Genomic DNA, 27963 nt, shown 5'->3' with positions numbered 1-27963 from the left:
ACAAATGTGTTGTAAACCACCATCCACAATTGTACCACTTTCACAACAACTGTTTGGATATAACAGCTCAGCATAGTTTAGTAATTCAGAATAAAAGTGTGTTATCTATTTAATTAATTTATTGTAATTTTATCTACTTTGTTTTGTGGCAACATCATTAGTTTATAATAGTTGTGCAGAAGCAATCCCTGGCTAGCATTCTTATACATTGTCTTTTTTACTCTGCTTTTCTCTGCACTAGCTATTTTGTTTTGAAAAACAATTACTATTCAATTGTTCAACTCAAGCAATCATTACTATTTTACAACACACTGGTCCATAAATATGCTTTCAATTTAATATATAATGTAAGTATAACCTTTTGAATTTTCTGAAACTCTTATCTAACGGTTATTATTCATCTCCACTTCCTCTCGCTGATGACAGACATTCGAAATGAGATAAAAAACAGTTTTTCCATTCTGAAGTATGTAGAGACCGTGCATTAGCCGCCATTCTGCCGAGCATGTTTGCCAGCGTGGGTTTTGACCACCTCTGAGAGATGTTCACTAAATCCACTTTGCATTGATTTGGCTTGAGAAAAAGGGGTCACCAGTGCCAAGTTTCATGTTCAGTTAGTAGAGAAGCATCATGTCTGGACGTCTAGAGGAAATAGCACAGCTTCCTCTTAAAGGAGTCCATTAACTGGCCTATGGGTATGCTCTGATTACAAAACCAGTGGACACTCGATTATCTGATTGTCTTGAGTCGCTAGTAATATACAAGCAGATTATTATCTTGATCTTAGATGCATCAGTATCTTTTAACTGCCCCATTATTGTATTTTTTTTTATCTCTGTTCCGAAAACATTAGCGGCACCATGCCTAAATAAATGTCGGAGCAGACAGGATAAGAGAGGTTTCTCTTTGAAAGCTACAGCCTGCATCCGCTGAGAGAAAAAGAAAGAAAGTGGGCAAAAAAAGCCAAGCATCTGACAGTTACACAATGATCTAACACTTTTCTCTTTAATCTTAGGCCAAGCTACAGTCTGCTCATAATTGCATTACATTGTTATTCAAAGATATATTGATTTTAGCTTTTGCACAAGTTCAATAAGCACTCTTGCGTGCGACCCACTTCCTTCACTGCTCATGTTCCTCCTACTGATCCGGATGTTGCTGTCACCCTGTTAATGGATATGCCTGTTATTGCCATCGTTACTGTTCTGACCCTACCTAACCTCGTATTTTGACTGGTATTCGCTATATTTTTGATATGTGCCCGACAGGTAAAAACTGGGACCTCAGCGCAGCTCTGAATGATTATGAAGAGCTCAGGCAGGTCCACACTGCCAACCTGCCGCAGGTCTTTAACGAGGGCCGCTATTACAAACAGCCAGAGGCTCGTGATACACCGACCCATGTCAACAAGATCGACAGGTCGTGTGCGCAGAAGCAGGAGGACAATGGTCAAGGTAGACGGCAATCGTGATGCCCTTGGGTCTTTTCTGGCTTCTATATTTTCCTCCACTATTCATAAATATTGAATGAGTACATTATTTGTACACTAATTGCACATTAGCTCACAGCTCATGCACACATAGCATGGTCTTGAATTGTTGCACTCAATTTTAATCAATGCTCTAACACAATATTTCATCCGATTGTTCCATAAAACCTGAACAAGTTGTCTGACATGGACCCAATGTTTTTTCCAATCACATGTCTCAATTTCCAGAGAAACGACTTTCTCGAGGAATCTCGCATGCCAGCTCCGCTATTGTCTCCCTGGCGCGGCTACAAGTGGCCAACGAGTGTACTAAAGAGCAGTTCCCTCTTGAGATGCCCATCTACACATTCCAACTGCCAGACCTCAGTGTATACAGCGAAGACTTTAGGAGTTTCATAGAGAAAGACCTGATAGAGCAGTCCACTATGATGGCTCTGGAGCAAGCTGGTCAGTATCTTTTGCATTTCATTCCCAGTGCATGTTTTTGTACAGAATGATGTTTGTAAAGGTTATCGTCCTCTTTTTGTATACAACATAAAGAGCAGGAAATAATGTCAAGAATTGAATTCAAATATACCATACTTATTCATGTATTTGTTAACCTGAAAAATAACTCAAAGTTTGGATGCATGTTATATAGTAATCACTTGGTTTTTGTTGTGAATAGTGACCAGAACCCTCCTCGGAAATTGGAAATTGGTAAAGTAGCGACCCCCCTTCATGAAAGTCACCAAGGGTCAAACTAACCTTGAGATGATGTCCTTACCAACTGCGATTTTATGACTGTTACAAAATAAAAACTAGTGATCTAAGAAAAAGCAGATTTAAAGTTGAATGAATGTTTTTTTTGTCATTTTACAAAAGTACACCGAAAGTGGAGGGCTTCTCCTTTAAGTGTAAGAAAACGATTTAGAGAGCAGCTGGCTTCCTGCATGCTAGCATCGCATATCCTCAAAATGAGCCAGGTCTTCGTGATAACTTAAAATACAACTGTCCCATATTTGTAGCTCCAGTCCAACCGTTTCATGGGTAATGGATCCGGTGTTGGTAAGATACAGGTTTGGCAGGAGTGACTTGTGAGAGTTTTTACCTAACCTAGCCATATTAGGCCAGACCAGCGGCCCTGATCTTGCTTTCTCTCCCGACGCCGCCTCAGTCTTACGTAACCTTGCAGCAGGAGGCCGGACCTGTGGCGCAGTTCTTGCCTTTATTCCGGATGCTGCCTCAGTCACTTTCTGAACCCGATAACAATCCTCGTAGCACCTGCTGGTGATCACTATTTTTTAGCACTCTTCTGACTTTCTTCGGAGTTTGATTTAATTGATGAATTTATTTTTAATGTAACAAGCCGCTAAAAGCTAGCTGTCGCTATGCTTTTCTGTTTGTAATTGGCGGCTCCATTGACTTGTGCACCCGCTCCTTTGTTTAACTGACAGCTTACACTAGCCCATCACAGTCACGCACACAGCCAGTAATGCCCACCGAACACTCACACAGACAGCCTGCTCCTGTGATAGCATTCGCTGTCTGCTACAGAACACAACGCACGATACGTTGATATCAATGACAATAAAGACAAGTCAAATAAAAATCTACAGCAGTGAACCAGCGATAACCAAAGTGTAAAGTAGCAAGGCATTACTGTACACAAGGTTTTGTGCAATGATTGATCAGTCGAAAAATATCGCTGACCACAATCGCAGAACATTCGATGCAACAAGAATAAAACCCGTGTCCCGGCGGTTGGATCGCCGAACTCCACTAGATAAGTTGTGATAAAAGTCATGTGTGAAAAGGCGTTTGATTTTGTCACTATTTTACCAAAGGCAAATGTTAGGGAATGGAGAATACTGAAAGTCATCGGAAAGATATAAATGAATGCAAAAAAGCATGACGAGGGAAACAACTCTTTGGTGTATCTGATGAGGAATCAGAATTTGAAGGACCTTGCGAAAGGACTGCAGGGTGGATCCAAGGAAATACAGCGTAAATTTGATTTTTGTATTGTGTTCATAGGCTACGTTTGATTTTAATCATGGTTGCACGTATTCAATAACGTTTGTGGGATATAATACTTAATTTGAGTTGAGAAAAAGTGAAATAAAATGTTATACCAATTTTTAATCAAAACTTAGTGGTGCCTGTTATACACAAATAAATATGGTAAACTATTTTGTGTACATTGGCTAATGGCTGACAAATTGCCCACCTCCTCCCGGATGGTCGCCGGCTGAGGTAATTGTTTGTTTATGGCTCTTTATTTAGGCACATTTAGGAATTTTAAGATGCTTGATTCTGACTGGTTACGAAATGTATGAAAATGTCAGTGTAATTATAAAAAGTCTCAATCCTTCTTTTAAGACCATCAACACATTTTTTACTTCATACAACTCATTTTTTACAGCTGCCTAATTTTCCACAATGGCTTTTTTGAAGATAATACGATACAACTCGCAGACTATATCAAGTGTAGGGATTATTTTTCTCCAGGTCGTCTGAACTGGTGGTCTACCATGTGTACCAGTTGTAAGAAGCTGCTTCCTCTGGCCACCACTGGGGACGGGAACTGCCTTCTTCATGCTGCTTCTTTAGGTAAGCATCCCCAACTGAACAAGCGCTCTCTTTTCATATTTAGACTGCAAGCCAAGGGAGTCAAGTCAAGTATTGTTTATTTGTGTAGCCCTTAATCACAAAGAGTCTAAAAGGGCTGCACAGACCAGAGATTATTGCAAACCACAGACTATTATTACACCATCCCCTGATCTAAAACCTACATGAGGGCAAGGATAAACGCAAACACCTAAACATGAGGAAAATAAAGAAACCTTGAGAAGGGACCACACGTGAGTTAATCCCCCTTCCAGGATGACCAGGCTGCAATGGATGTTGTAATAACAATTAATACACAGATATAAATAACAAGAAATATAGGTCATTCATAAGGTATTGAATACACGTGTGTTTTAAGCCTTGATTTAAACAGTTCCACTGAGGTTGCAGATCGGATTTCAGGGGGAAGAGCATTCCACAGCACTGGGGCCCGAATGGAGAACGCTCTCAAACCTGCAGATCTCTTCCTGGCTCTTGGGATCACAAGTAGACCAACATTTTCAGAGCGAAGGCTCAGGATCGGAACATAGGGGGAAATTGAATCTGAAAGATATGAGGGAGCAAGTCCATGCATGATTTTGTGTACTACCAACAGAACCTTAAAATCACATCTTAAGTAACAGGGAGCCAATGAAGGTTCACTAAAATCGAGTGACAAATCACATTTGTTTGCAATATCAGCATTTGTGCCCTCAGTATTTTTCATTCTGCTTATGTCTGATCACATTTTGGAAATAAATATATGAAGCAGAGTTGGGTAAAATATTCAGATCACTTTGACATTGTAGATATGTACTGCTAGTTTGCTATCGATCATTTGTTAGCACAACATGCATTCACGATTTTTTGTTATTTCAAAGTGGAGCTACCAATCATGTTGTTTTTAGAAAAAGTAGTGCATAATTGTCATTTTCTGTTCCATAAAAACACTGTAAAATTCAAAATCTCACCCCATTGACAGAAAACTTTGCTTATTTTAAATATAAGTTATATAAGTTTTCTTGAGTATTTTGTCTTATTTTTCTAGTAAAATAAAAATTAAAAATGAAGGAAAAAAATGAGGAAAATGTTTTCATCTAGCACATGGTGGATTGTTCTTCTCGTATTTTTTTCAAAGGTTGGTCATATGTTGGTATTTTTTAAAATTCCATAAATTATTTTCCATCTTCTAGATACTTACGCTCATTACTAGAACAACTTTTCAAATGTGATTCAAGAAACAAAAAAAATATAGAATAAAGATTATGTTTGAAAAAGCACATCGTTCTGCTAATGAGGTATGGATGTATCTTTTACTATGTAATGATGTTTGTGCATTTATTTTAGGGATGTGGGGCTTTCATGATAGAGACTTGATGCTAAGGAAGTCACTGTACACCATGATGAAGAGTGGAACAGAGAGAGATGCCCTGAAAAGGAGGTGGAGGTGGCAGCAAACCCAACAGAACAAGGAGGTTGGTGGTTTTTCTATCCATGACACATTGAGGTAGCACTTTTCTAACACACTTTTATCAAGTCCTAATTGCTCTGAGACTACGTGTTTTTCTTTTTAGGTTTGCCTAATTAGCTAGGTTCAGCATGGCTTTTTTCAGAAATGTACTCTCCTTGATGAATCTGTGACTTTATGTTAGTGGAATAGAATACCTTTTTTGTATCAGGCTTTCCCCTTGGTAGTAACTGGTTCGGCAAACTACCTTTTTGGAAATAGACGCTGAATGATAAAAGGGTTGACGTGGGCACATTTGTGCTCATCAGAGTTGTGTTACTTGTGCAGTCTGGCCTGGTGTACACCGAGGAGGAGTGGGAGCGGGAATGGAATGAGTTGCTCAAGTTGGCCTCCAGTGAGCCTCGCACTCACCTCAGCAAAAACGGCAACACAAGCGGAGGGTGAGCCGTCTCCGATGCGCATCTCCCACACATGTGCTCAACATGCAACTTGCATAACATACAGTAGAAAAAAGACTTGTATTTGCCTCACATTTTGAGCTACTTAAAATGAGGATTCTGAATTCTGTTGTGCATTTTCTAGGTTTTAAGATGGTGCTTGAACTTGCATTTAATTGGTTACATCATATTTTATAAATTTTACTAAAACAAAGAGAAAGTTGTAAAACAATGTAAGACACTGTGTTAAAAAAATACAAGACATAAACTTTTTGCTGCTGTATTATAAAGACGTAATGTGTTCCGATTTATTGCTATTTTTAATATTTTTTTCTTACCATAATACACCCAAAAAACAGTTGGGTCAGAAATTTGGCAATTCCAATACTTTTTTTTGACCCAACGTGCTGTATCATTTTGCATAAACAACCCCCACACAACAAAGGGACTAGATTATTTAAAATAACACAAAAAATGGTGTATTTTGTTTTAAACACCCTAGAAAATGTGTGTATTTCAGAACTGACATCTGACAAACTGTTTAATTTTTTCAAATTGGATAATTTTGTTTAAAATACAGACAAAAATTACATTTCTTCAGCTGTCGCTCCCAAAAATACAATAAAACAACGTACCCAAAATACATACAGTACATTTTATTCAAGACAACCATCCACAGAAATTTCCAATGTTTTAGTTTTTTTTCTACGACAGAATTCTGCAAAAAAGAAGAGAATTTTGTTTAACATAACGAAATTAGTAATTTGGTAAAAGTCTAGCTTGTATTCAGAACAACTCAAACCATTGGCTTGTTTGGTGTAAAATGCGTCAAATGAATCCAAGTAGTTTGATCCAGTTTTAAGTCAAGTTTCTCTTGGCAGATAATTTTGCTCATTTTAAGGATATATTTTTTTTGTCAAATACATATTTTTTCTTATATTTGTATAGTATATACTTTACTCAAAATGGGGAAACAAATGTTTGTCTGGAGAACAAGAAAAACACAATTGTACTGCATGTCAGACGACTGCATGTCAGACGACGCCATCTTGTGGCATATTTCCGCCACTTCCTGCTTTACTCTCACCGATAGGTTTTAGATCAAGTGATGGGGTAATGATAGTCTGTATTCTGTACAGCACTTTGAGACTTCTTGTGATTAAGGGCTTTACAAATAAACACGACTTGACCTGACTTCATCTCATTAGCTACACCGCTTATCCGCGGGGGTGCTGGAGCCCATCCCAGCAATCATTGGGCAGTGGGCAGGGGACACCCTGAACTGGTTGCCAGCCAATCGCAGGGCACACGGAGACAGACAACTCACTCGCTCATTCACACCTAGGGACAATTTGTACCGGCTTATTCACCTGAAATGCATGTTTTTTGGAATGTGGGAGGAAACCTGAGTGCCCGGAGGAAACCCACGCAAGCACGGGGAGAACATACAAACTCCGCACAGGAAGTCTGGAGCTGGATTTGAACCCACGCAGGAGGTTCCCAAGACATGAACTGTGCCACACATGCGCTTATCACGGCGCCGCCGTGCTGCCCTTGACCTGACTTGACTCATCTTATTTCGGTTCTGTTGACTACAAAAAAAACAAATTCATGTAGCATGAGAATAATTCATATCAATTGTATTTTTGTTGTTAGTTTTCAGTCGCCTGCAACCTTCTCTTTTGAAACGCCTCGTTGACTACATTAGTGTGGTAGTTTTCACCTGTCGTTGAGCTTGGCTGTAACACGGTAATCAGTTTTGGAATGCTTGATGATCCTGGTGTGAGATGAGTGCCAAAATGGGTTGAGTGGGATTCACATATTAAGAGGCTCTTCATTAGAGTTAATTCGGCTGCGTGGGCTGTAAGTGTGCTCTACAACTTAATTGTTGCGCATTTCTCTGTTCCCCAGTGCTTGTAAGCTGGAGTGCTCGGAATCCACATTTCCTTTTGCTGTGTTTTATTCCAATGTATATAGAGCAGGGGTACTCACACTTTAATGCACTGTATACACTTTCCCGCGATCCACCAGCCCTACCTCTGTGATCTACCCGTACATGGCTATCTACTTAATAAGCACAGCTGATGTAGAGGATGTAAAGGCAAGCCTACTACTGTACTGCCTGTTAACACACAGCAGATAAAATATATTTAAGGGCTGAACTTGTATGATTAGGTTCTACATTTTCCTTTTTCAAAGCTTGTACCTGTCAGTATTAAGTTCGGATATCCTTATGAAATCCCACGGGTGTTTCCCACTGCAGGGTGGATAACTCTGAGGATCCAGTGTATGAGAGCTTGGAGGAGTTCCATGTCTTCGTACTGGCTCATGTGCTCCGAAGGCCGATTGTCGTGGTGGCCGACACGATGCTCAGAGACTCTGGGGGAGAAGGTAAGAGCTCGCCTTTAATCTTTGGATCATCTAGAAGTGATGAGTAAACTCGTTGTCCTTGCTGATTTTCAGCATTCGCGCCAATTCCATTCGGAGGTCTCTACTTACCGCTGGAAGTTCCTCCAAGTCGATGTCACTGCTCACCGTTAGTGTTGGCTTATGATCAGGCACACTTCTCTGCATTGGTGTCAATGGAGCAGAGGGACCAGCAGCGAGAGCAAGGTAAGCCTTCTTGCACTTTCTTGCTGCAGTGTTTTTCTTTTATCCAAGACAGCACCTTCAGTGAAATTAAGGGAGTCTCATGATTTCATGGGGATGTTGCAAGTGGTCTGCCTGTCCTACTGGAAGTGAATAATGTATGAATCAGCAATAGAGCGATGTGTGATCCATTATTAAAAGATGCCATTTGGCTAAAAGAACCAGGGAGTACCCAGAATGTGGACAACAACATCTTGTGATTGATTTAGCATCAAGCGATGTTATAATAAAAAGATGCTGTTTTTGTTTCTCCAAACATTTGGGATGACGCACATTATATTCCCAGATATTTTCTATCACACATACTAACAAGTGAATTTCACATTGTGGATGTAGGCGGCAAAAGACTCATCTAAAATCAATGTACTTCCCAAAAGGGCATCTTGAGTTTTGTCCATTTTTGGCTTTTCGTTAAAAGTGGCTATTATGATGAGTAATCCTGATGTTTTTATCGCAGCCTGTGAAGAACAACTGAGTAGCCAGCGGACCAATTCTTAGAATATCACATCACTGATTGTCATTGTGATTTTCCAGGAAATATAAAAATGTAAAACAATGACAAGATTTAGTATGTTTTTTCAAGTACCATAAAAGATCATTAACTTGACCAGTGTCATACATACATAATCAATTCTTAATAGTAACTCAGAATACATATTTTTAGAATTAGCTTAGGAAATGTGTCTAATCGCTCAGTGTTCTTTACTGAAGATGTTTTTTTGGTTGACTGAGCCTATTCAAACCCAAATTATATTAATTATAACCCAGTATAATAACGTAATAACATATTAACGTAGTAATAACATTATAGTTTTTATTTAGCTAATCCATATTAAACGGATAGCCCTTTGCATTAATCATTAACAAATAAGAACAGACGTTCCTCTTCTTACGACCATTCAACTTTTGATAAATGGTAGATACTGAAAAAAAATTGGGGATGGCAAAAAATATCCGGACATTGCTGCAAATTAGATTTTGTATAGTGTTCCGAGTACAGGACATTACTGTAGTGCTTCTTTACGCCGCTACCGGCGTGTGGTGCTGTAAGAGGTCACCCACCATCCACCCAGAAGAAAAACAAATCTGCTTCTCTTCCTAGTTCGTGTGTTAACATTCTAGAGCATATATGTTTATGAAATGTTTATTTTTTAGTCCAAAACAATACAGGTTACTTATACAAGCCTTAAACATATCAATATAACATACAAAATATAGCACTGAAGGAACTTACGAACAAATTCAATTTACGAACGATCGTCCGGAACCCATCTCGTTCGTAAGTAGGGAAGCGTCTGTATCTCAAATAGTTTGATGACCCGTGGACTGGATTGTGTTATAATTGTGAAGCAAGCACCATCTAATAAACAGTGAGCTCAAATCGTTTCTGTAGTGATCTGTTGGGAAGATTACTTCATTTTAAAGATGATTTATGGAATACTCAAATCCACAAGGCAGTATTTGACTGGTAATTGCATTCAATTGCACGTATTTGTTATGGTGTGTGATTATCTTATTTTTTTTTTTTACATTGCATGTGAAAGTGTTTTTTTTTGCCACTGATCTCATTATTCAAATCAGTCTAAGTTGGTCCTAGCCATTCAAGATCTGTGGGTTATTCTCAAACGCTCAATAATCCAGGTATGCGTTTCTTTAATTGACAGAGACGATCTCCTTGACTACCAGCTTTCTTTTTTCATTTTTTTTTCTCATCCGAATAAAGGGGGTGGAACTAGCTTGTCATTTTAGCGGGCAGTCAACCAGATCCTTCACTCTGTCTATGTCAGAAAAGAACTAGCACTAGGAACTTCTCCTGCATCTCATTTTCAGTAAGATCTTATTTCAGAAAACAAACAGCAACCTAGTTAATAAATCAGAGTATGACTGCTACAGACTATCTGAAACATAATTACAAAGCTGCTCCTTTCATATGTCATCGACGAACTAGCACTATAAACTTTTCCACCATCCCACTTTAGGTAAGATCTTATTTTCAGAAACTAAACAGCAACGTAGTTATTAAATCAGAATATGACTGCTACAGATGAGCTGAAACACATGATTACAAATCTGTCCCTTCGCAAATTCCTCCTGTGCCAAACAGCTCTCCAAATACTGTGGTCTTCATAAACTCAGCATTGACTGGGTGGGGATTCTGTTTTGTCCACTAGATGTCGCATAATTCCACAGTTTATCTGTAGTGAGTAGCACGTCTGCACTTTTCCCTCTCAGGGTACACGGAGTTCTGTGCAGAGAGAACATTTCATCTGCAGTGTCTCACCAGGATATTCTGAAAACTTTTTTTACACAATTACATAATGGCAATGACACTGTTTTACTTGATCCAAGAAATGTATTCCTATTATGTGCTATAATTATGAATAGTAAAATATTGCTATGTTAGCTTATGTTTTTAAGTGGATGCCAACCGAACAGGAAGTCAACCACGGAAAAGGTCAACATGAAAAGCCTTTACTGCCAATTAAGGTAGAGCAGCTGTAAGCAAACTCTTAACCACATCACCACATATGGGCAGGGTCCTCAGATCTGTCCCAACAAACCGAGAATCTGTCCCGACAGGCACACTACTGTGCGGATTTCTCTGTCTGAGACTCGTTCTCAGTCCCTCTCCTAGAACAGCAAAGCGCATCAAGGGGCTATTGCTGGTTTTGTGTATGTTCAGGTGCCACTGGCTGCTTGATAATACTGGTTTTCTTCAGCGACATGAAGGATTAAAGCATGGCCCCTCCCAGTAACTTGATTCTAAATTGCACAGACACATCCTGCTCCCAGTCTTTTTGAGGTTGCTTGCGTGGCTGCTCAATGTGAAAGTACGAGAAGCTAACAAAGAAAAGGACACTGAAGTAGTCTTTTAATGGCTTCGTTGCAATCAAATGTTCCAAATGCTGTTATCACACGAACTGTTAGTTAAAGACCGACCTAGGCGCTGTTGCTTCTCATCCTGTGGTCAAACTGGCCTTTTAAAACTATTTCCATCCCGCTCCGTTAAACTCACAACAAGTTTTCTTTGGCATCCTCACAACAGCACCTCAAGGTTCTATTTGAATCAAGTAAAAGGCTGTCTTTTACACAAAAAGACCACCTACATACCAACCAGACGACTAAGGCTGGCTTTCACCGCTCCGTTTATTAAACACCCTTAAGTGTTCGACTCACCAGGCTGTCAGTTTAATTGAATCAACATGGCAATCAAAATTAAAACGTTACTTGTTGTGGTTGCCTCCGCCTATAGAAATGGGATACGGCTGAAATAAAAATGTTAAAATCCTTACAGAGAGGCTGAGTTTGTCTTAAAGCGGACAACTGCTGTTTACTCTGCTGGTAAACTGGGACCTTTAAATTTCCAGCTGTGCGCCGACCAAAGTCAGGAATTAAACTTTTCCAGACCGCACAAATTGTTCTTGAACAGAGGAAACATTGGCTCTGTGTTGCAAAGCTGCAATGGATGACTTTGTATTCTGAGGCCAGACATTTCGCTGCTTGAGATGCTAGAGCTGCTGATTCTGCATTAACCAAAAACAACAAAAAAACGTTTACCTTTCCAACAGCTGTTTCCTTGCAGAAAACACACATTTCCTCTTTAGCTTGCTATTTGAGGCTGCAACATGAGCAAGGTGACTCAGGCCTTTATATGCGCTGCTCAGATCAAGCGAGGGCTATGATGTCATCCAAGCATATGCTGTGAGAAACAGCTACTCAAGGACAGCAAAACAAGGCCGCCAGCAGGGCTAGTAAATACATTACAGCACACTTCAGTCTCCCGGAGCTTCATTGGCAATCTCGGAATCTGGACTTTGTCCAAGCGGCAGCGATAGCTCACGCAACACTTTGCAAAGCCAACAAATTAGGCCAGCTGCACTCGTGTCGGGGGAGCCGGAACGCCGCTGCTGGTCAAACCTGACATAAGAAAGTTGTGGAAGTGGCAGGTTACATTTTCCAGATCGAGGTGCAAAAATCCGAGTGATGAAGTACTCTACACCAGTACTGCAACTAACGAATATTTTAACAGTAGACTACTCTCCGACGAATGAAACAATTAGTCGAATAATTGGATATTCATTGTATTTTTTGATTTAGCATGAGGTTGATTTAATTTAGTTTTAAATGATAAACAGAAGAAAAATTGGCATTGTGAAAAATACATCTTTATACTGATTCATACAATAATTTAGTTAAAATGACCTACCTAAAACCCATTAGGTACAGTGCTTGGTCAGTTGACATAAATCCATTAAAATACCTCTCCATTTTAGGGACAGGCAAAAAAATAATAAATTGAAATTGTATTTTAAAAATGTATCCCAGTAAACCAAGAACAGGCTCTTTACGAGCAGTTGAGAAGTAAATAAAATATGATGTGGATTTTGTGAAGTACATACAGGGGTCTACTGCCAAGTTTCTAACAAAATACCATCATGATTCTAAACTGTTTGAAATCAAACAGTTCTAAAAACTAATGTTTGTTCCTTGTACAGCATGCATTTAATTTCAAATATGTTTGTCAGGCTCAGTCTGGGAAAACGCTTAAGCTTAATAGTGAAATATACGCATATAAAATGTACAATACATTTAGTCAAAACCGTATTAGCTTGAATGTTACTTGAATCTTACAGAGGTGAGTCAAAGGCCATATCGTCCAACTGTCTGACATGCTTTCTCTTTAATTGTTCATAAATCACAGAGGTCCTGTCACATTAAGCAAGGTCTGCTTTGCAAACATTGCTATTATTCTTATTGTTTGCGGAATCAAAGCTAAAATGCTCAGTTTTGGTACTTGATGTTGATGCCATCATTTCATTTTCCATTATTGCTGTGTTGGAAAAAACGTGTCTGGCGTTAATGCAATTCATTGTCAACTATTTTTATTTTTGTCAACAATGTTGACTAATCATCAGCCCTACTCTTCACCCTTCTTGAAGGGAAACATTTTCATTGTGGCAACGGTTGTCACATCATATCCAGTGATCCTTTTGAATGTGTAAACTCCTCAACAGAAGATTTGACCCTGGACCAGTTCAGGAAGTCAAAATCACAGAATGTCTACTACCAGTGTTGTGACGTTTGTCACATTATTTGCATGGCCTCACTTGAAAAGGATGCCAAAACTGACCATTTGAGATGATGTTTCTTGAGGCAGTGGTTTTCAAATGGGGGGACACCAGAGACTGCAAGAGTATTTATTTCATTAATTTCAGTAAAGAGTAAATACCTTACATAAAATTACTGTTGTATTAAAAACACTATGTATTGTTTTCTCAGACACTGATAATACAGTGGCGTGAAAAAGTGTTTGCCCCCTTCCTAAAATCTGTGTCCATGCATATTTATAACTCACAAAGATTTCATATCATCAAGCCAAATTTAATATCAAACATAGACAACCCAATGAAATAGAAAACGCAGTTTTCAAATTTTGATTGCATTTATAAAAGCACAAAAAAAATCCAAACCAATCTAGCCTTATGTGAAAAAGTAATTTCCCCCTCAACCTAATGGTGAGTTGGGCCATCTTTGGCAGCAATAGGAGAAATCAAAAGTTTACGATAATTAGTAATGAGTCTTTCAGAATTTTGGGCAGGATTTTGGGCCCACTCTTCTTTGTAAAATTGTAAGGTTTTCTAGCATGGTCACACCACAGCGTCTCAATAGGATTCAAATACGGACTTTGACTTGGCCATTCCAGAACCTTTATGTACTTTATTTTAGCCAAACACCATTGCTGGTGTTTTGGATCGTGGTCCTGCTGCATGATCCAATGAGCCAAGAGACACAAACAGATGGCCTGATGTTCTCCTTCAGGATCTTCTGGTAAAGAGCAGAATTCATTATTCCGTCAACCACAGCAAGTTATCCTGGCCCTGGGGCAGAACAAAAATGTATGAAGGATTGGACGATGGGTGGTTTTCCTCTGCAACACTCCACTGCCATGGCAATAGCGTCCCCCGCCCCTCCCAGTAGCTGAAGGAGATCTATCGCATGACCAACTGAGAATCTCGCTTATGTCCACGCCCACGCAATGCACGTGCAGCAGTAGGACGCAGGAAGGGAAGGGGTGGCTATCTTATTTTCTGTTCTCCTTCTTGTGATTAGAGCTGAAGTCCTCTTCCTGTCCGACAGCATTCTGATGCTATCAACAGAGGAAGAATTAATTCATCCAGTTTCTTATCACACGCTGCCTTGTCCAAATGCACTCAATTATCAAACCAAATCAACTGTTTCAACCCCGCCAGTATTTAAACCACTCACTTCCCCAAACTCTCTGATTCAGGAATGCTTGCTCTCACACGCGAGTCCAAATTTGTGACTTAAAACTTGTGACTTTTAATTTTTGGTAGACCCGTCCTTTGAACATGGTTGGTGAAGGTTATTGAAATCTTAAAAAAAAAGCTTGCATTTTATGTTGGGTTTGTAAGGATCAAAAAGTGCTTGAATTTTGGGTGAAGGGCTTGTAAATGCTTGAAATTGTTGCCATGATTCTCAACAAGTCTGCTTAAAAATGACAGACACTGCTCTCTGGTGGTTTCCCTTTGCCATTGCATTTTTCTTACCTTTTGATTAACTGCAGCTGTACTTAGTTTGTACAGCATATTCCTATGAAGTGTCATTGCTCTTTATGGCTCATTTGTCTTGATAAAAGCACACGCAAAAGTGAAAATAGAATATATAAATCCCATATATCTTTGTGACTTTGGTTCACATTGGATTTTTTTCTTTCAATTGTATTATAGAAATTTGAAAATTGGAATTGAAAGACTTTAATTTTTTTCTCACTTGAAAAGTAAATTCAATCAATAGAATGTAAAAACAAGTCATACTTTGATCCATCCATTATCTGCACTACTTATCCTCAGTAGTGTCGCGGGGTTGCTGGAGCCCATCCCAGCTATCCTCGGGCAGTGGGCAGAGGACACCCTGAACTGGTTGCCAGCCAGTCGCAGGGCACACAGAGACAGACAACTAAATCGCTCATTCAAACCTAGGGACAATTTGGACCGGCCCATCTATGTTTTTGGAATGTGGGACGCAACCAGAATTCCCAGAGGAAACCTACGCTAGCACAGGGAGAACCTGCAAACTCTGCACAGGAAGGTAGCTTAATCTGAACCCATGACTCTAGAACTGTGCCGCAGACGTAGTCGTACTTAAATTCCTTAAAAATAATGCTAATTCTTATTGATTTTGCCAAGCGTGCAAAACGCTGAAAAATGTACTCAGCAAATAATGGGTACTAATATTCTATTTAAAGATTTATTTTGAAAATATTTTTGCCACTAAATGTTGTTGCACGACTTTTCATTGCGCCATTATTACAGCTTAGCTCCATTACAAGCATTCCCTTTTAAATATATCAGCCTATTTATCCTGGCCTTGTTTTTTCTTTTTCTTTTTTTCTTTTTTTTTTACGTCTTTATTATCTTTTTATCCTGAAGTGCCATGTCTAATTTTGTTGTAAACAATGCTCACGACATAATCAAATACAATTAGGACAATTTTAATTATATTTTATCAAAGTATTTTTCCTATAGTTTTACTAATAAAATGACTTGGGAGGACATTTTACTCTATTTGACTACATTTCCCAAACTGGAACCTTTTGTCGTGTACTTGGGATGAAACATCAAACGCAAAGCACAATTTCTTGTTACCGTTTGTTGAAATTGAAAAACTTCTTAAGGCACACCAGACAAGGTCATTTCACACTCTATTGTTGTGCTGCACACTGTTTGAAAAACACATGTCTACTAAAGTAAAGTATTTGACATTTCAGGGATTATTTCAAGGTATATTGTCTATGACAGTTCATGCTCTTTGGGATTACTATCAAAGTCAGTCTGTTTTATATAGCAAAACACCAACTTTGATTTGTCTTTCAGCTGTTATCCCACTGACTGACTCGGAACACAAGTTGCTGGCAATCCACTTTGCTGTGGACCCTGGCAGAGACTGGGAGTGGGGCAGGGATGACAATGACAACACCAAGTTGGCCAGGTAAGTCTAAAGCGATATCATCTTGAAAAACAACAGAACTAATTTTACAGAGCAATTAAAACATTCTATCCGTGGTCGGTTTTTGATCAGCCAAGAGGGGTTTAAGTTTCATAAAGAGCTGCACCTCAGGTCACTTCAAAGCTTGAGCGCACAGAGAACAAATTGTGAGTTCTGTCAGTCATCCGGAGGATATCCCAGGGACGGCCTCTCTCAAGCAGCAACACCCGCTCGGACTTAGCAAGGAGTTTATGTAAGGGTTTCTGTTTCACATTCCAGTCAGTTAGTTTATCCTCCAAAATGCTGCAATATGGGAAGCATGTTATTAAATAAAATACATATCCATCCATCCATTATCTGCACTGCTTATTCGCAGTAGGGTCACAGCGGGAGCTGGAGCCCATCCGAGCAATCTTTGGGGAGTGGGCAGGGGACACCCTGGACTAGTTGCCAGATAGGTGCAGGGCACACAGAGACATACAACTCACTCGCTCTTTCACGCCAATCACCATTTTTTTAGACATGGGAGAAAACAGGATTACCAGGAGGAAACCCACGATAGCACGGGGAGAACATGCAAACCTCGCACAGGAAAGCCGGTTGCTGGATATGACTAATGACCTCAGAACTGAGCCGCTGTGCTTGAAGTGAAGACGAGTGCGTAATGTGAAAGGGATTCACGTCTCATCTACTCTTCACATCTTTTACTTTAATCTCCTTAAGTGCCACAAAAGCGCATCTTCGAGATGGTTGGGCATAAAAACGTCACTGTTGGCTCAATAGCTGGTGTAACAAATAAAATGCTTATCAAATTGCAATCGCTTTCAACACCACACAGCGTGTGAAATGAAGCTTTACCCTAACGTTTCACATTTTCGGCAGTCTCATTCTACCCAAGAAGCAGACAAATGATCAGGTCCACTTAGGTTGTCCTTTTCCGCATCGGTGCAGTTCATCCAGAAGCGTGACATGACTAGTAACGCTTAATTTCTTACATCTTCTGCCGCAGCCTCATCTTGTCACTGGAGGCCAAACTGAACCTGTTGCACAACTACATGAATGTAACGTGGATCCGAATTCCATCTGAAACAAGGGTAGGTTCTTTTATGACTGCTGAGTCCTCACTTATGGCTTAAAGGGATCCAGGGCATTGTCTACCAACCTTTACTGGACCATGACATACAACAAAAATGTCACGACATGCAAGCAGACAAAGTCATTGAACATTTTGGGTTGATATAAAGGTACATACAAATCACACTGGAAAATAGGTCACATATTTTCACGACTTTATGTGACAATTTGACTTAATGGATAAAGAATATGCTGCTTTTCAGAGGAGAACACAACAATGCTAGTGTTTGGCACAGTACAGAGGTGAGAAATTCAAACAGATTGAAGGGCCAAATGAAAAGTTTAAGCTACAAGCTGAGGACCAAACTTATTGTTGTGAACATTTTTTTGTCCAGTGAACCTAGTTAAACCTACTGAAAAACCTACTAAAAAATATAAGTTCCAGTATTTTATTTTGGCTCTTTCAGTAATCTTTAATTTTGAACACTAAAGGTGGGGTAGGTGTGTAGTCTGAGGTGTCCTTAAAAAGTTTAAAATTAATTATTTTCTCTGTTAAGTATGTGTTAACAATGCCCAATTGAGTTTAAAGAGCCCTTATATATTTTTTCCACCGTGCCTATCTGCTTTTATCAGAACTTTTCCAGCCACGAAGCATATAGCGCTTTAGGGAAGGAGGTGGGAGGAATGAGGTGGAGGAGAGTGACATCACGTGCGTGCTGGTGGTTTTCTTGTATTCTAGGATGAAAATGGTGAAAGCCAAAAAATGACTTTTTCAAATACAGTCCAAATGCCAACCCAAACCCCCAAAAAGATGCATAAGGAAGAGTTTATTCCGAGCGCATCTAAGAATTTCACATGCTTGCATGCGCAACAAAAGGATCTGGAATAAGGATTTCAACCAGTCTGTCAAGAACCAAAACAGGAGGAGAATCCAAATGCGTGACGTTTCTCACACAAGCTTTTATTTCACGGGAAATGGGGCAGTCATGCACGTTAACCCAAACGCCAGTTATTCAGCGATCGTTGGGCGGAAGACATAAGGCAGCAGTCTGGCATGGAATGACAGGAAGCCAGAGGCCGACGAGATCGATACCAATTGCACAAGCAGATATCGGACGGATGGGGTCGATACAGGGCGGGACAGACAGGATTGATATCAAAACTGGATATCGAAATTAAACAGGACAAACTAGACGGGAACAATACCGGACAGGAAACACAAGCAGGAAACCGGACGGAGTCTAAAACCATGTCTTGCAGGGTGCAGAGGTTCGTTGATGGACTGACAAAGGGTGAGTGAGAGCACTGAGCTTCAATAGAAGGGAAGCCAATCTGTCAACGAGCCGCAGTTGGCGCCACACAGGCGGGGCCAATTGGGCGCCATGGCATCCGTGACACATTCATTCAAGTACAATCAGCAAAAGTAGGCTGAATTTACTTCAAAGAAAAACATTTTATACTTTCTATCATTTACTAAACTACAGTAAAATAAAGTGCAAGGAGAATTAATGTACGGTGAAAAAAAATACACAATGATTCCTGTTGTATGATACAATAATAAATCAAGATCATCCACAGAAAACTTTGTCTTTGACATTGGTGGCATAGAAGAAAACAACACAAACTTTTCCCGCAGAAAAAAACAATGTTAGTTATCCACAAAGAACAGGATATTATGTACAGCGTTAAACAACAGAAAGTTTAAACGTAGTAAGTAAAAGAAAACTTTTCAGGACAGAATAACACAATGCTAACCTTTCGGTGCAGAATACTTGGGAGAACATTTTCTGTATAAATGAAAACGACGCTAGTATTTGACACAGAAGAAGATGACTCCAAAAAAAGACAATGGGAGCTTTTCACGCAGAAGTCCAAGTCTATGAAAGTGAGGCTAGTTGTCCGTGTTGAAGTACTCCCAAGCTACATTAATCGGCACTTAAGAACACCATGCTAATTTTGGGTGGGTGCATAAAACGATGCAAGATCTGCCCAGAAAGCGATTATGACAGTTTTTATCAGGAATATTTTTAGTTTTATGCTTAGAAGACCTAACTAGAGTTAGGTGAAGAAGCTACTGTTTATTAAAATGGTCATGATGTTTTCAAGGCAGGATAACTCACACGGTTGCACGACACATTCTGTCTCTGAAATTATTGTTTTTTTCTCTGTGTATAAGTTGCTTCATATAACTTGGGAAGAACCAGTTAATGAAAAAAGTATGATAGTATGACAAAATACAGTTATCATTTTGAACCATTTACAGGAAATAAACCTCCTCCTGCCAACCGGACGTTCATTATCAATTCTTGGGTATTACTTCTTTAGGGAAAGTATCATTTATATACCTTAAAGTTTGGAATTCATGATTTTTCTCATCATTTAGGCTCCCCTGGCTCAGCCTGAGTCTCCGACCGCTTCTGCAGGCGAGGACGTGCAGTCCCTGGCTGAGTCTATCGAATCCGACCGCGAATCTGTTGGGAGCAACTCCAACGTCAACACGGGTAAGAGCGGCAAAGACAAGGACAAAGGGAAGCAGCAGCATCGCAAAGACAAAGACAAGACCCGGGCCGATTCTGTGGCCAACAAACTAGGTAGCTTCAGCAAAACCTTGGGAATCAAGCTAAAGAAGAACATGGGTGGACTTGGGGGTCTGGTGCACAGCAAAATGAACAAGTCCAACTCCGGCTCAAGTCGAAACGGAGAGAACGGAGCGGAAAAAATGAAAAAGAAAGACGCTAAGACAACCAAAGGGAACAAAGATGAGTCAGGCCACTCGGCCAGCTCCACCTCCTCTGAGAAGGCCACAAGCCCCTCTCCTACAGACAAGCAGTCTAGCTCCTCCCCGACGGACAGAACGGACAGCACCGGGAGGGACAAGAGCCTGGAGAACTGGAAATACAGCACGGACGTCAAGCTCAGCCTCAACATCCTGCGAGCTGCCATGCAGGGTGAGCGAAAGTTCATCTTCGCCGGGCTTCTTCTCACCAGCCACCGGCACCAGTTCCATGAGGAGATGATCAGCTACTACCTGACCAACGCCCAGGAGCGCTTCAGCCAGGAACAGGAGCAGAAGAGAAAGGAGGCCGAGAAAAAGCCCCCCTCTCCTGTCGCCCCTGCTGGCGAGGCCACTCCCAAGAAGCCGGAAATTGAGAGCGTCTTCCAGAGGGAGAGATCAGACAGTTCGCCCCCCGAGAGTTTTTCGCCCGTCCTACCACAGCGAGCCTACACCCCGCAGCCTGCCGCCATCCTCAAGGGAAAAGGCAGGAACAGTCCTATCCCTGCAGCCCCTCACGTCTCCTACCCGGTCCCGCCGCTTACCCCGCCTATGAACATCCACCACCCTGCACTGGCGCCTTACTCTTCCCCCAGTTTCGGTGCTAAGAGACTCGGGCCCGTTCCCGTGTCCGCCCACTACAGCCATACCCCTCCCATCCAGAGGCACAGCGTGATCCACCTCCAAGATGTCAACCTGCAGTCGCCTGTCTACAAGCCCATGGTAGGCACCCTAAAGACGTGCGCCACCTACCCCCAGCAGAACCGAACACTGTCCTCGCAGAGCTATAGCCCGGCCCGCCTGTCGGGCGTGCGCACCGCCAGCACCCTAGAGACATTGGCGTACGGTATGCCCGCCGAACACAAATCCCACACTTATACCAACGGCTTCAAGGCTGGCGACATCCAAGACTGCCTGGAGTTTGCAGACGAGGACGGCTCGCCCCGCGCCTGGTTGGGCCAAGACAAAAACAAAGGGCGTGGCTCCGGGAGCCCTTTATATTGCTTTCAGCAGCGCCGCTGCAAGAGGGACGACTGCTCCTTCTACGGCCGGCCCGAAACGGACCACTACTGCTCCTACTGCTACAGGGAGGAGCTGAAGCGCAGGGAGAAGGAGAGCAAGATGCAGAGGCCCACATAGCCATCGCTACTTAGCACTTTGCATCCACGGCAACGGGTCAGTTCACCGCCCCCCTTTCCTTGCTCGTTCGGTAGGGCTGCAACTAACCATTATATTATTAATCGATGAATCGGTCGTTTATTTTTTCGACTGATCGATGAATCGATTTAAAAAAATAGATAGAAATCAATCTCCCCTTCATACAAATATTGTCATTGTACATTTTGGACGGATACAAATATAGTGCACAAAAAAGACAATATTTTATCATATAAAAGAATAAAAAATCCAAGTGTTTGTCAAATGGATAACCAATAAACAAAAAAACATAGTTATGTAACGACTCTCAATCATGCGCGACACAAGGGTTCACAGTCACTCTGTTTATTGCCTGCATTCAGTAAACAAAACAATACAAAAGTCAGGGTATCTGTTCACGACTGCAATCATCTTCAGCGCGATGCTATTTAGCTGACGCTTCGGCAAGCAGACAACATTAATCGTGAAACTTTAATAAAAACAATGAACATTGCTTTCCCACGTACCTGCATTCAGTAAACAAAACAATACAAAAGTCGTGGCATCTGTTCACGACTGCAATCATATAAAACATTAAAAATACAAAAACGGGACATCACTCAACAGGCCGCACCTCGTGGCGTGTTTGCATCAAAACATGTTGCATCATTGTTTCAAGCTGCATTACTTTACTTTCATTTTTTTTAATTTTTTTTATATACATCATTTAGCACAACTTATATATCTTTATATACAAAAATAATTTGTGAATGCAGCTCCTAAATCTAGAAAAATATGCATTTTTTTTATCCAACTGATTTTGGGCACATCTTACCTTCAGCGCGATGCAATTTAGCTGAAGCTACTGCAAGCGCTAAATCCCTTAAAGTGCCAAACGAAAAAGACAGTCGCAGACGCCCATGTGAACAATGAAATTTAATGATAATAACTGCTTAATTAATATTTGTATTGAGTTAACGTGCTGAGTTATCCAGAAACCGCTTAACACAAAGAATCAATGGTGAAATTCTTTGCCAACGCTTTTAATTATCGATTTGTTGTTGCAGCCTTAGCGTTCAGACCAGGGAAGCAGAACTTGAAACGGTGAGCAGCTTTGGCCAGATGTTATTGTGCTTTTCTTTTAATTCTGTCTTTTACTTGTTTTAGAGTAAAAGTCATCTCTCGCCCTTTGCGATGGCGCAAAGACAAAGCTCTTTATTTTTCATTGTAGAAAAGTTTTCAATCTCATCTTGGCGGGAGTGTTTTAGCCATGGTTTGAATGTACCGTATTTTGTGCACTATAAGGCACACCGGATTATAAAGCCTCCTCCAAAAATAGTCTTTTGATATCATTTTTTCTTATATAAGCCACACCGGATTTTAAAGTGTATGGAATTAAAACTTCAGTAGGACCTACAATATTTATTTGTGTAGAACTTTTTTACACACCTACTTATATTAGTGCAATGATTCATCAGTCAAAAATGTCTCTGACCAAAATTGCAAAACATCGTATAGAAAGGGAATCAAACATGTGTCACGGCGGTGAGAACACCAAAACCTAACCACTAGACCACTAGTGATACAAATAACATGTAAAAAATACATTTTATGTCATCACAACAGTATTTTTACTCACAGTGCCAGAAACGAAAAGAGCAAAACGCGAGAAACGATTCTTCAGTGTATCTGATGACGAATCAGACTTTGTATTTTTTTATATCTTTAAGTAAGCCATTACTACATTCGTTTCTGGCACCGTGAGTAAAAATAGTGTAATAATAAGATAAAACCGTATGCCTTTTCATATGTTATGTGTATCACGCTTTCCTAATAGTTCAGTTTTGGCACTCTCACTGCCTTGAGTTGGGTTTGATTCCCGTTACATACTGTTTTTTGAATGATCAATCATTACACCGTAAAACCTAATCTATTAATGCACAGCTATAAAAACTATATGCATTTCCAATTTTATCCACCGTATTATGTGATATATGAGGCACACTGTGTTATACGGGGGACTTTCAAATTTCTGGCAGATTTGAGGTTTTTCGGTGTGCAATAGTCTGGAAAATACGGTAATACCTCACCTCGGTTGATTTCAAGTCGGTTTTGCAATCAAGAAGAAGGCGAAAGGGAGATTGGTATTAGCCACGGAAGCAATAAATTGGTGATCTCCTACATTTTCCCCAAATTTTGTCTATGCACCAATAATCTTGTGATACTGTCGGTTAACTGTGTCTTGTAATTGTCACAGTGTGCTCCAGGTATAGCAAATTTAAACGACAGGAATTCATACGCGTACGCAATATAGCTTCATATTGGATTTGCCCGGTGAAGCGTCACCTATGCTCACCAGGCGGATCGAAAGTTTTTTTTTTTTCCAAAGGCATTTCCTTTGCCAAAACGGGAACGATGGAGCACTCTTCAAATATGCAGTGTCTCGTTGTGTCCTTCTGCGCTGCCTGTCTAATATTCTTAATTGGTAAGTGTCTTAGATGAGAAGATTTGTGGGTAGAACAAGCAAGAGCCGATGCGTATTTGTCTGAAGTGTGATTCCGTGTCCGCCCCCTGTAGGTCCGCCCTGCCCCTCCGTCACGGTTATGCTTTATATCAGTGGTCGGCAACCTTTTCTGTACCACGGACCGGTTCATTGTCTGACAATATTTTCACAGCACAGCCAAAGTGCGGCATTAAACATGTGATGTTGTCTTTTCAAGGATTGAACAGTGCTTGGGTGAAGTGCTTGTAAATGTTTGAAATTGTTTCTCAACAAGTCTACTTAAAAATGACGCCGACACTGCTCTCTGTTGGCTTCGCCTTGCCGTTGCATTTATTTTTTCCTCCTGAGTAACAGCAGCCGACATTAGTTTGTATGGCATTGTCATGTGAAGAGTCATAGCCCCAATTGGGGTAGTGCATGCTGCACCCAAACAGCACTATAAAATGAGAATTAGTGCAAGGATTACATATCAATTACAAACATTAATTATGGGCCATGCAAAAAAAAATAAGGTAGTGTTTTCCAGTGCTATATTGTATTGGGAAGAATTTCCTGCAACTGAAAATGTAAGGTACATATTACTGTCATATTTACCTATATGGAGAAAGATCTGTTACAATTATATTCACGATTTAGTCAGGGTCTTGAAATCATGTCTCGATATCTAAATCACAGATAGAATTGTAGCTCTGCAAATACATGATTCACACTGGATTCTTTGAAATGGTACTGGGGACATTTAAAAATTAGCTTTGAGAGTCCTTAGAAAATACTTTAATTTTGTCATGAAAAACGTGTTAACCCTGTTACCATCGTTGTAATCTAGCATGACGTAGTTATGCACTCTGTACACTGACTATAGGAGAAAGGTCAAATTGATTCATCCTTCACCGTATCTTCGGCAGATGCGAATCCTTGTTAATTAAAAACGAGTCAGCTTTTTAGGCAATTTTCACATCTGGGGTAACCTACCTGACTTCCAGTAAAAGATGGTGTTGACATGCAATGTTTTTCTGGCCTGGGAGAGTCTTTCTGGAAAAAAATGCTGAGTCAACAAAACTAAAGATGGTAAATACTTACAAATATAAAAACATACTTTTTCGGGCATTTTTTCTACATATAGGTCAACACTTTTTACTGTCAGCAAGAGATTGTGTAGAATTTGAATGTTGTTCTGGCTTGAAGGGGTAATGTCTTTCTGGAAAAGAATGCTGAAACAGCTAAACCAAAAGTGCTAAATCAGGTTGTTTTTTTTTAATTAATTTTCACCTCTAGAGTGGATCTACCTGATCGCCTGTGAAAGATTGTAATCCGGACCAAACTTGGTCTGGCCTTGGAGTGTAGAATATATTTCTTGAAAACATGCTGAGTCAGCGGAACCCAAAATGCCAAGTCAGCTTTTTTTTAGCAGTTTTCACATCAATGTTGTTCTGTCCTGGGAGAGAGTAATTTCTTTCTGAGAGAAAACCAAAAGTGCTGAGTCTGTGTTTGGGGGTCCTTTTTCACATCGAGGGTAACCTAACTGACTGCCTGTAAAAGAGGGCGGTCATATCTAAACTCCTTCCCCCTCTTTCTGGGTGGAAAGACGCACAACCAAACAATAAGCAGATATAAGTACTTAGATCCAGGTGACAAAAACAACAAAACTTACTTTTCTTTCCGTGCGGCCCGGTGCCAGTCCGCGGCCCGGTGGTTGCCGACCACTGCTCTATATCACCCGGTGTCCACCGGTCCCTCGTGACAGTGTGCGTCCCCTCGTCCACATGTACAGGCTGTTACAGAAGCACCTGCTGCTATAGAGCACCTCAAGCCTTTGTGTTCATCAGTGCTTTAACCAATCAGTGGGTTTCAGGGGAGGAGGGACGGTGAAAGAAAAATAACAAAAAACTAAACGGGAACCACCCGGGCCTCCAAGTGCTTGCTGCTCATCGAACAAGACGAGTGTTTAAAAGCCGTGTTTGTGTTGCCGTTTGTTCTGGTGATGCCGACCATGTTACCATGCTGTCCTTAACAAAGTGTGTCCTGGCCAAGGATGTCCACTTCGATTCGTTTCTGTCTCTCCTGTCCACACTCCGGTGTCGCCTCTCCTCTTCTTGGTCTCTACGTGACCCCTCCCTCAAAACTCCCTTCATGGAACCCCGCCATGTTAGGACTGTAAGATATGATTTTGTATTCCTTTAAGACTTTTACACGACTTTAAATTATTGATTTGCACATTAGGTACAGATGTATATATGAACAAAATAATAGTTTATTGTTACAAACATCATGTGTCTGTGTCTTTATTTCCCTGATTTGATTGGTTCTGTGTTTGTTTGCATCATTGAGGTTTAGTGTTGGACGTGTTACTGAAAAATTGTACTGTAATTAGTTACAGTGACTAGCTAATTCGATTGAAAGGCAACTCAGCTACCTCCTAGATCCGTGTTTCTCAACTGGTCGGTCGGGACCCAAAAGCTGGTTGCGAACATTTTTTCAGTTGGTCGCAAGCCTTTGCCTTGCCAAAATAATGCTAAGAAAATTTAAAGAAATACTTAAGGGTCATTTACACTCCTTAATGGTATCTGGCAATAGTACTAAAGAACATGTCCAGTTTTCCCATTAATTCCTCCCAATTCCGCTTAGTGCTACAGCTAATGTGGAAATCAATACTGCTTAATATTCTTCGGTTAGAAGTACATAATTTGAGTTCTTTTAAAATATATATATATATATATATATATATATATATATATATATATATATATATATATATATATATATATATATATATATATATATTATACACCGTATTAGCACTTTTCATGTATGCACATATTGAGTCTGTTAAAACTGGCATAAGCTACTCACAAGCAAATGGTGTTAGATTTTGTGAAAAAATGCGGCTTCTTTTGCTGTAAAGGGAATTCTGTTACTTTAAGTTATTTCGGTTTTGCTGGTAATTTTGTTGTTGTTTTAAAAAAAGTGAAAAACAAACTTTAGTTTATTCTACTATGGCTGCTTTTACAACCAGTACAGGGTGTCCCCTGCCCACTGCCCGAAGATAGCTGGGATGGGCTTCAGCACCCCTCGCGACCCTACTGAGGATAAGGAGTGCAGATAATGGATGGATAATGGATGTCTGCTTTGAACCAGCTAAATCCTTTCATTTCAACCAAAAGTGGAAATATTAAACTTGATTTGGGTTGTGGCTTGCAATAAGGGTATAACTATGAGTCTTATAAGTCAAACCAGTTTAGAACCACTGACAACATAAAGTAGTATTTTCGCTGCGTGCACCACATTAGAGACCCCTGATCCAAATAATTTTGGGGGGAATATACACCCAAATAATGGGAAGTGCCTATGTGGTGGAAAAGCCTATTTTAGCATACAAAATAAACCATATCAAAAGAGTGCAGGGTCTGAGAGGGCAACATCCCCTCCCATTCCCACAACCAACCAAAAATATTTTAAAACTATTTGGGGACTATCAGGGTTTCCATAACAGATCAGAACCAGAACAGATGGTATACCGAAACGTGTAACGTTTCACAACAAACTTAATTGCGGAAGCTGAGAAGTCGGGTATGGGAAAGCAAGCGCCAGCAATCCGGCGATTGCTGGGCAGGAGGAGTAGGAAGTTCACAGGATCAGGAACTGGTGATCGGAGCGTTGTCGATGGGCAGAAACGAGTTGAGTAGCCGGGACGGGCGATCAGAGCGTTGTCGATGTGCATAAACGAGTTGAGTAGCCGGAACGGGAGATCGGAGCGTGGTCGAAGAAATGAAAAAGTCAGTGAGCAATCGGGAAGCCAGGGGCAGACGAGCAGGATACAGGTAAGGACCGGACAGACGG

General features: G+C 40.5%; 1 protein-coding gene across 2 annotated transcripts in view; it reads left to right on the top strand.

Annotated features, from left to right (window-relative positions):
• Nucleotides 1-27963, top strand: part of otud7a (OTU deubiquitinase 7A) — a 56028-nt gene that overhangs the window by 23720 nt on the left and 4345 nt on the right. The window contains exons 4-13 of one of the 2 annotated variants that reach the window (XM_088340201.1): nt 1269-1454; nt 1718-1936; nt 3980-4081; nt 5426-5553; nt 5874-5986; nt 8247-8374; nt 8447-8596; nt 16528-16642; nt 17649-17733; nt 20097-21662. In XM_088340201.1, coding sequence (XP_088196327.1) covers nt 1269-1454; nt 1718-1936; nt 3980-4081; nt 5426-5553; nt 5874-5986; nt 8247-8374; nt 8447-8596; nt 16528-16642; nt 17649-17733; nt 20097-21626 — 2756 coding nt within the window. In that variant the 3' untranslated portion in view covers nt 21627-21662. Of the gene's footprint in view, nt 1-1268; nt 1455-1717; nt 1937-3979; nt 4082-5425; nt 5554-5873; nt 5987-8246; nt 8375-8446; nt 8597-16527; nt 16643-17648; nt 17734-20096; nt 26393-27963 lie in introns of those variants that run through there. The other variant, XM_088340199.1, reaches the window with a different exon arrangement.

This window comes from Urocampus carinirostris, chromosome 7 (genome assembly GCF_059441175.1).
Source record: "Urocampus carinirostris isolate Australia breed hairy pipefish chromosome 7, RoL_Ucar_1.0, whole genome shotgun sequence".
Lineage (NCBI taxonomy): Eukaryota > Metazoa > Chordata > Actinopteri > Syngnathiformes > Syngnathidae > Urocampus > Urocampus carinirostris.
This window is presented reverse-complemented; position numbering and strand designations above follow the sequence as displayed.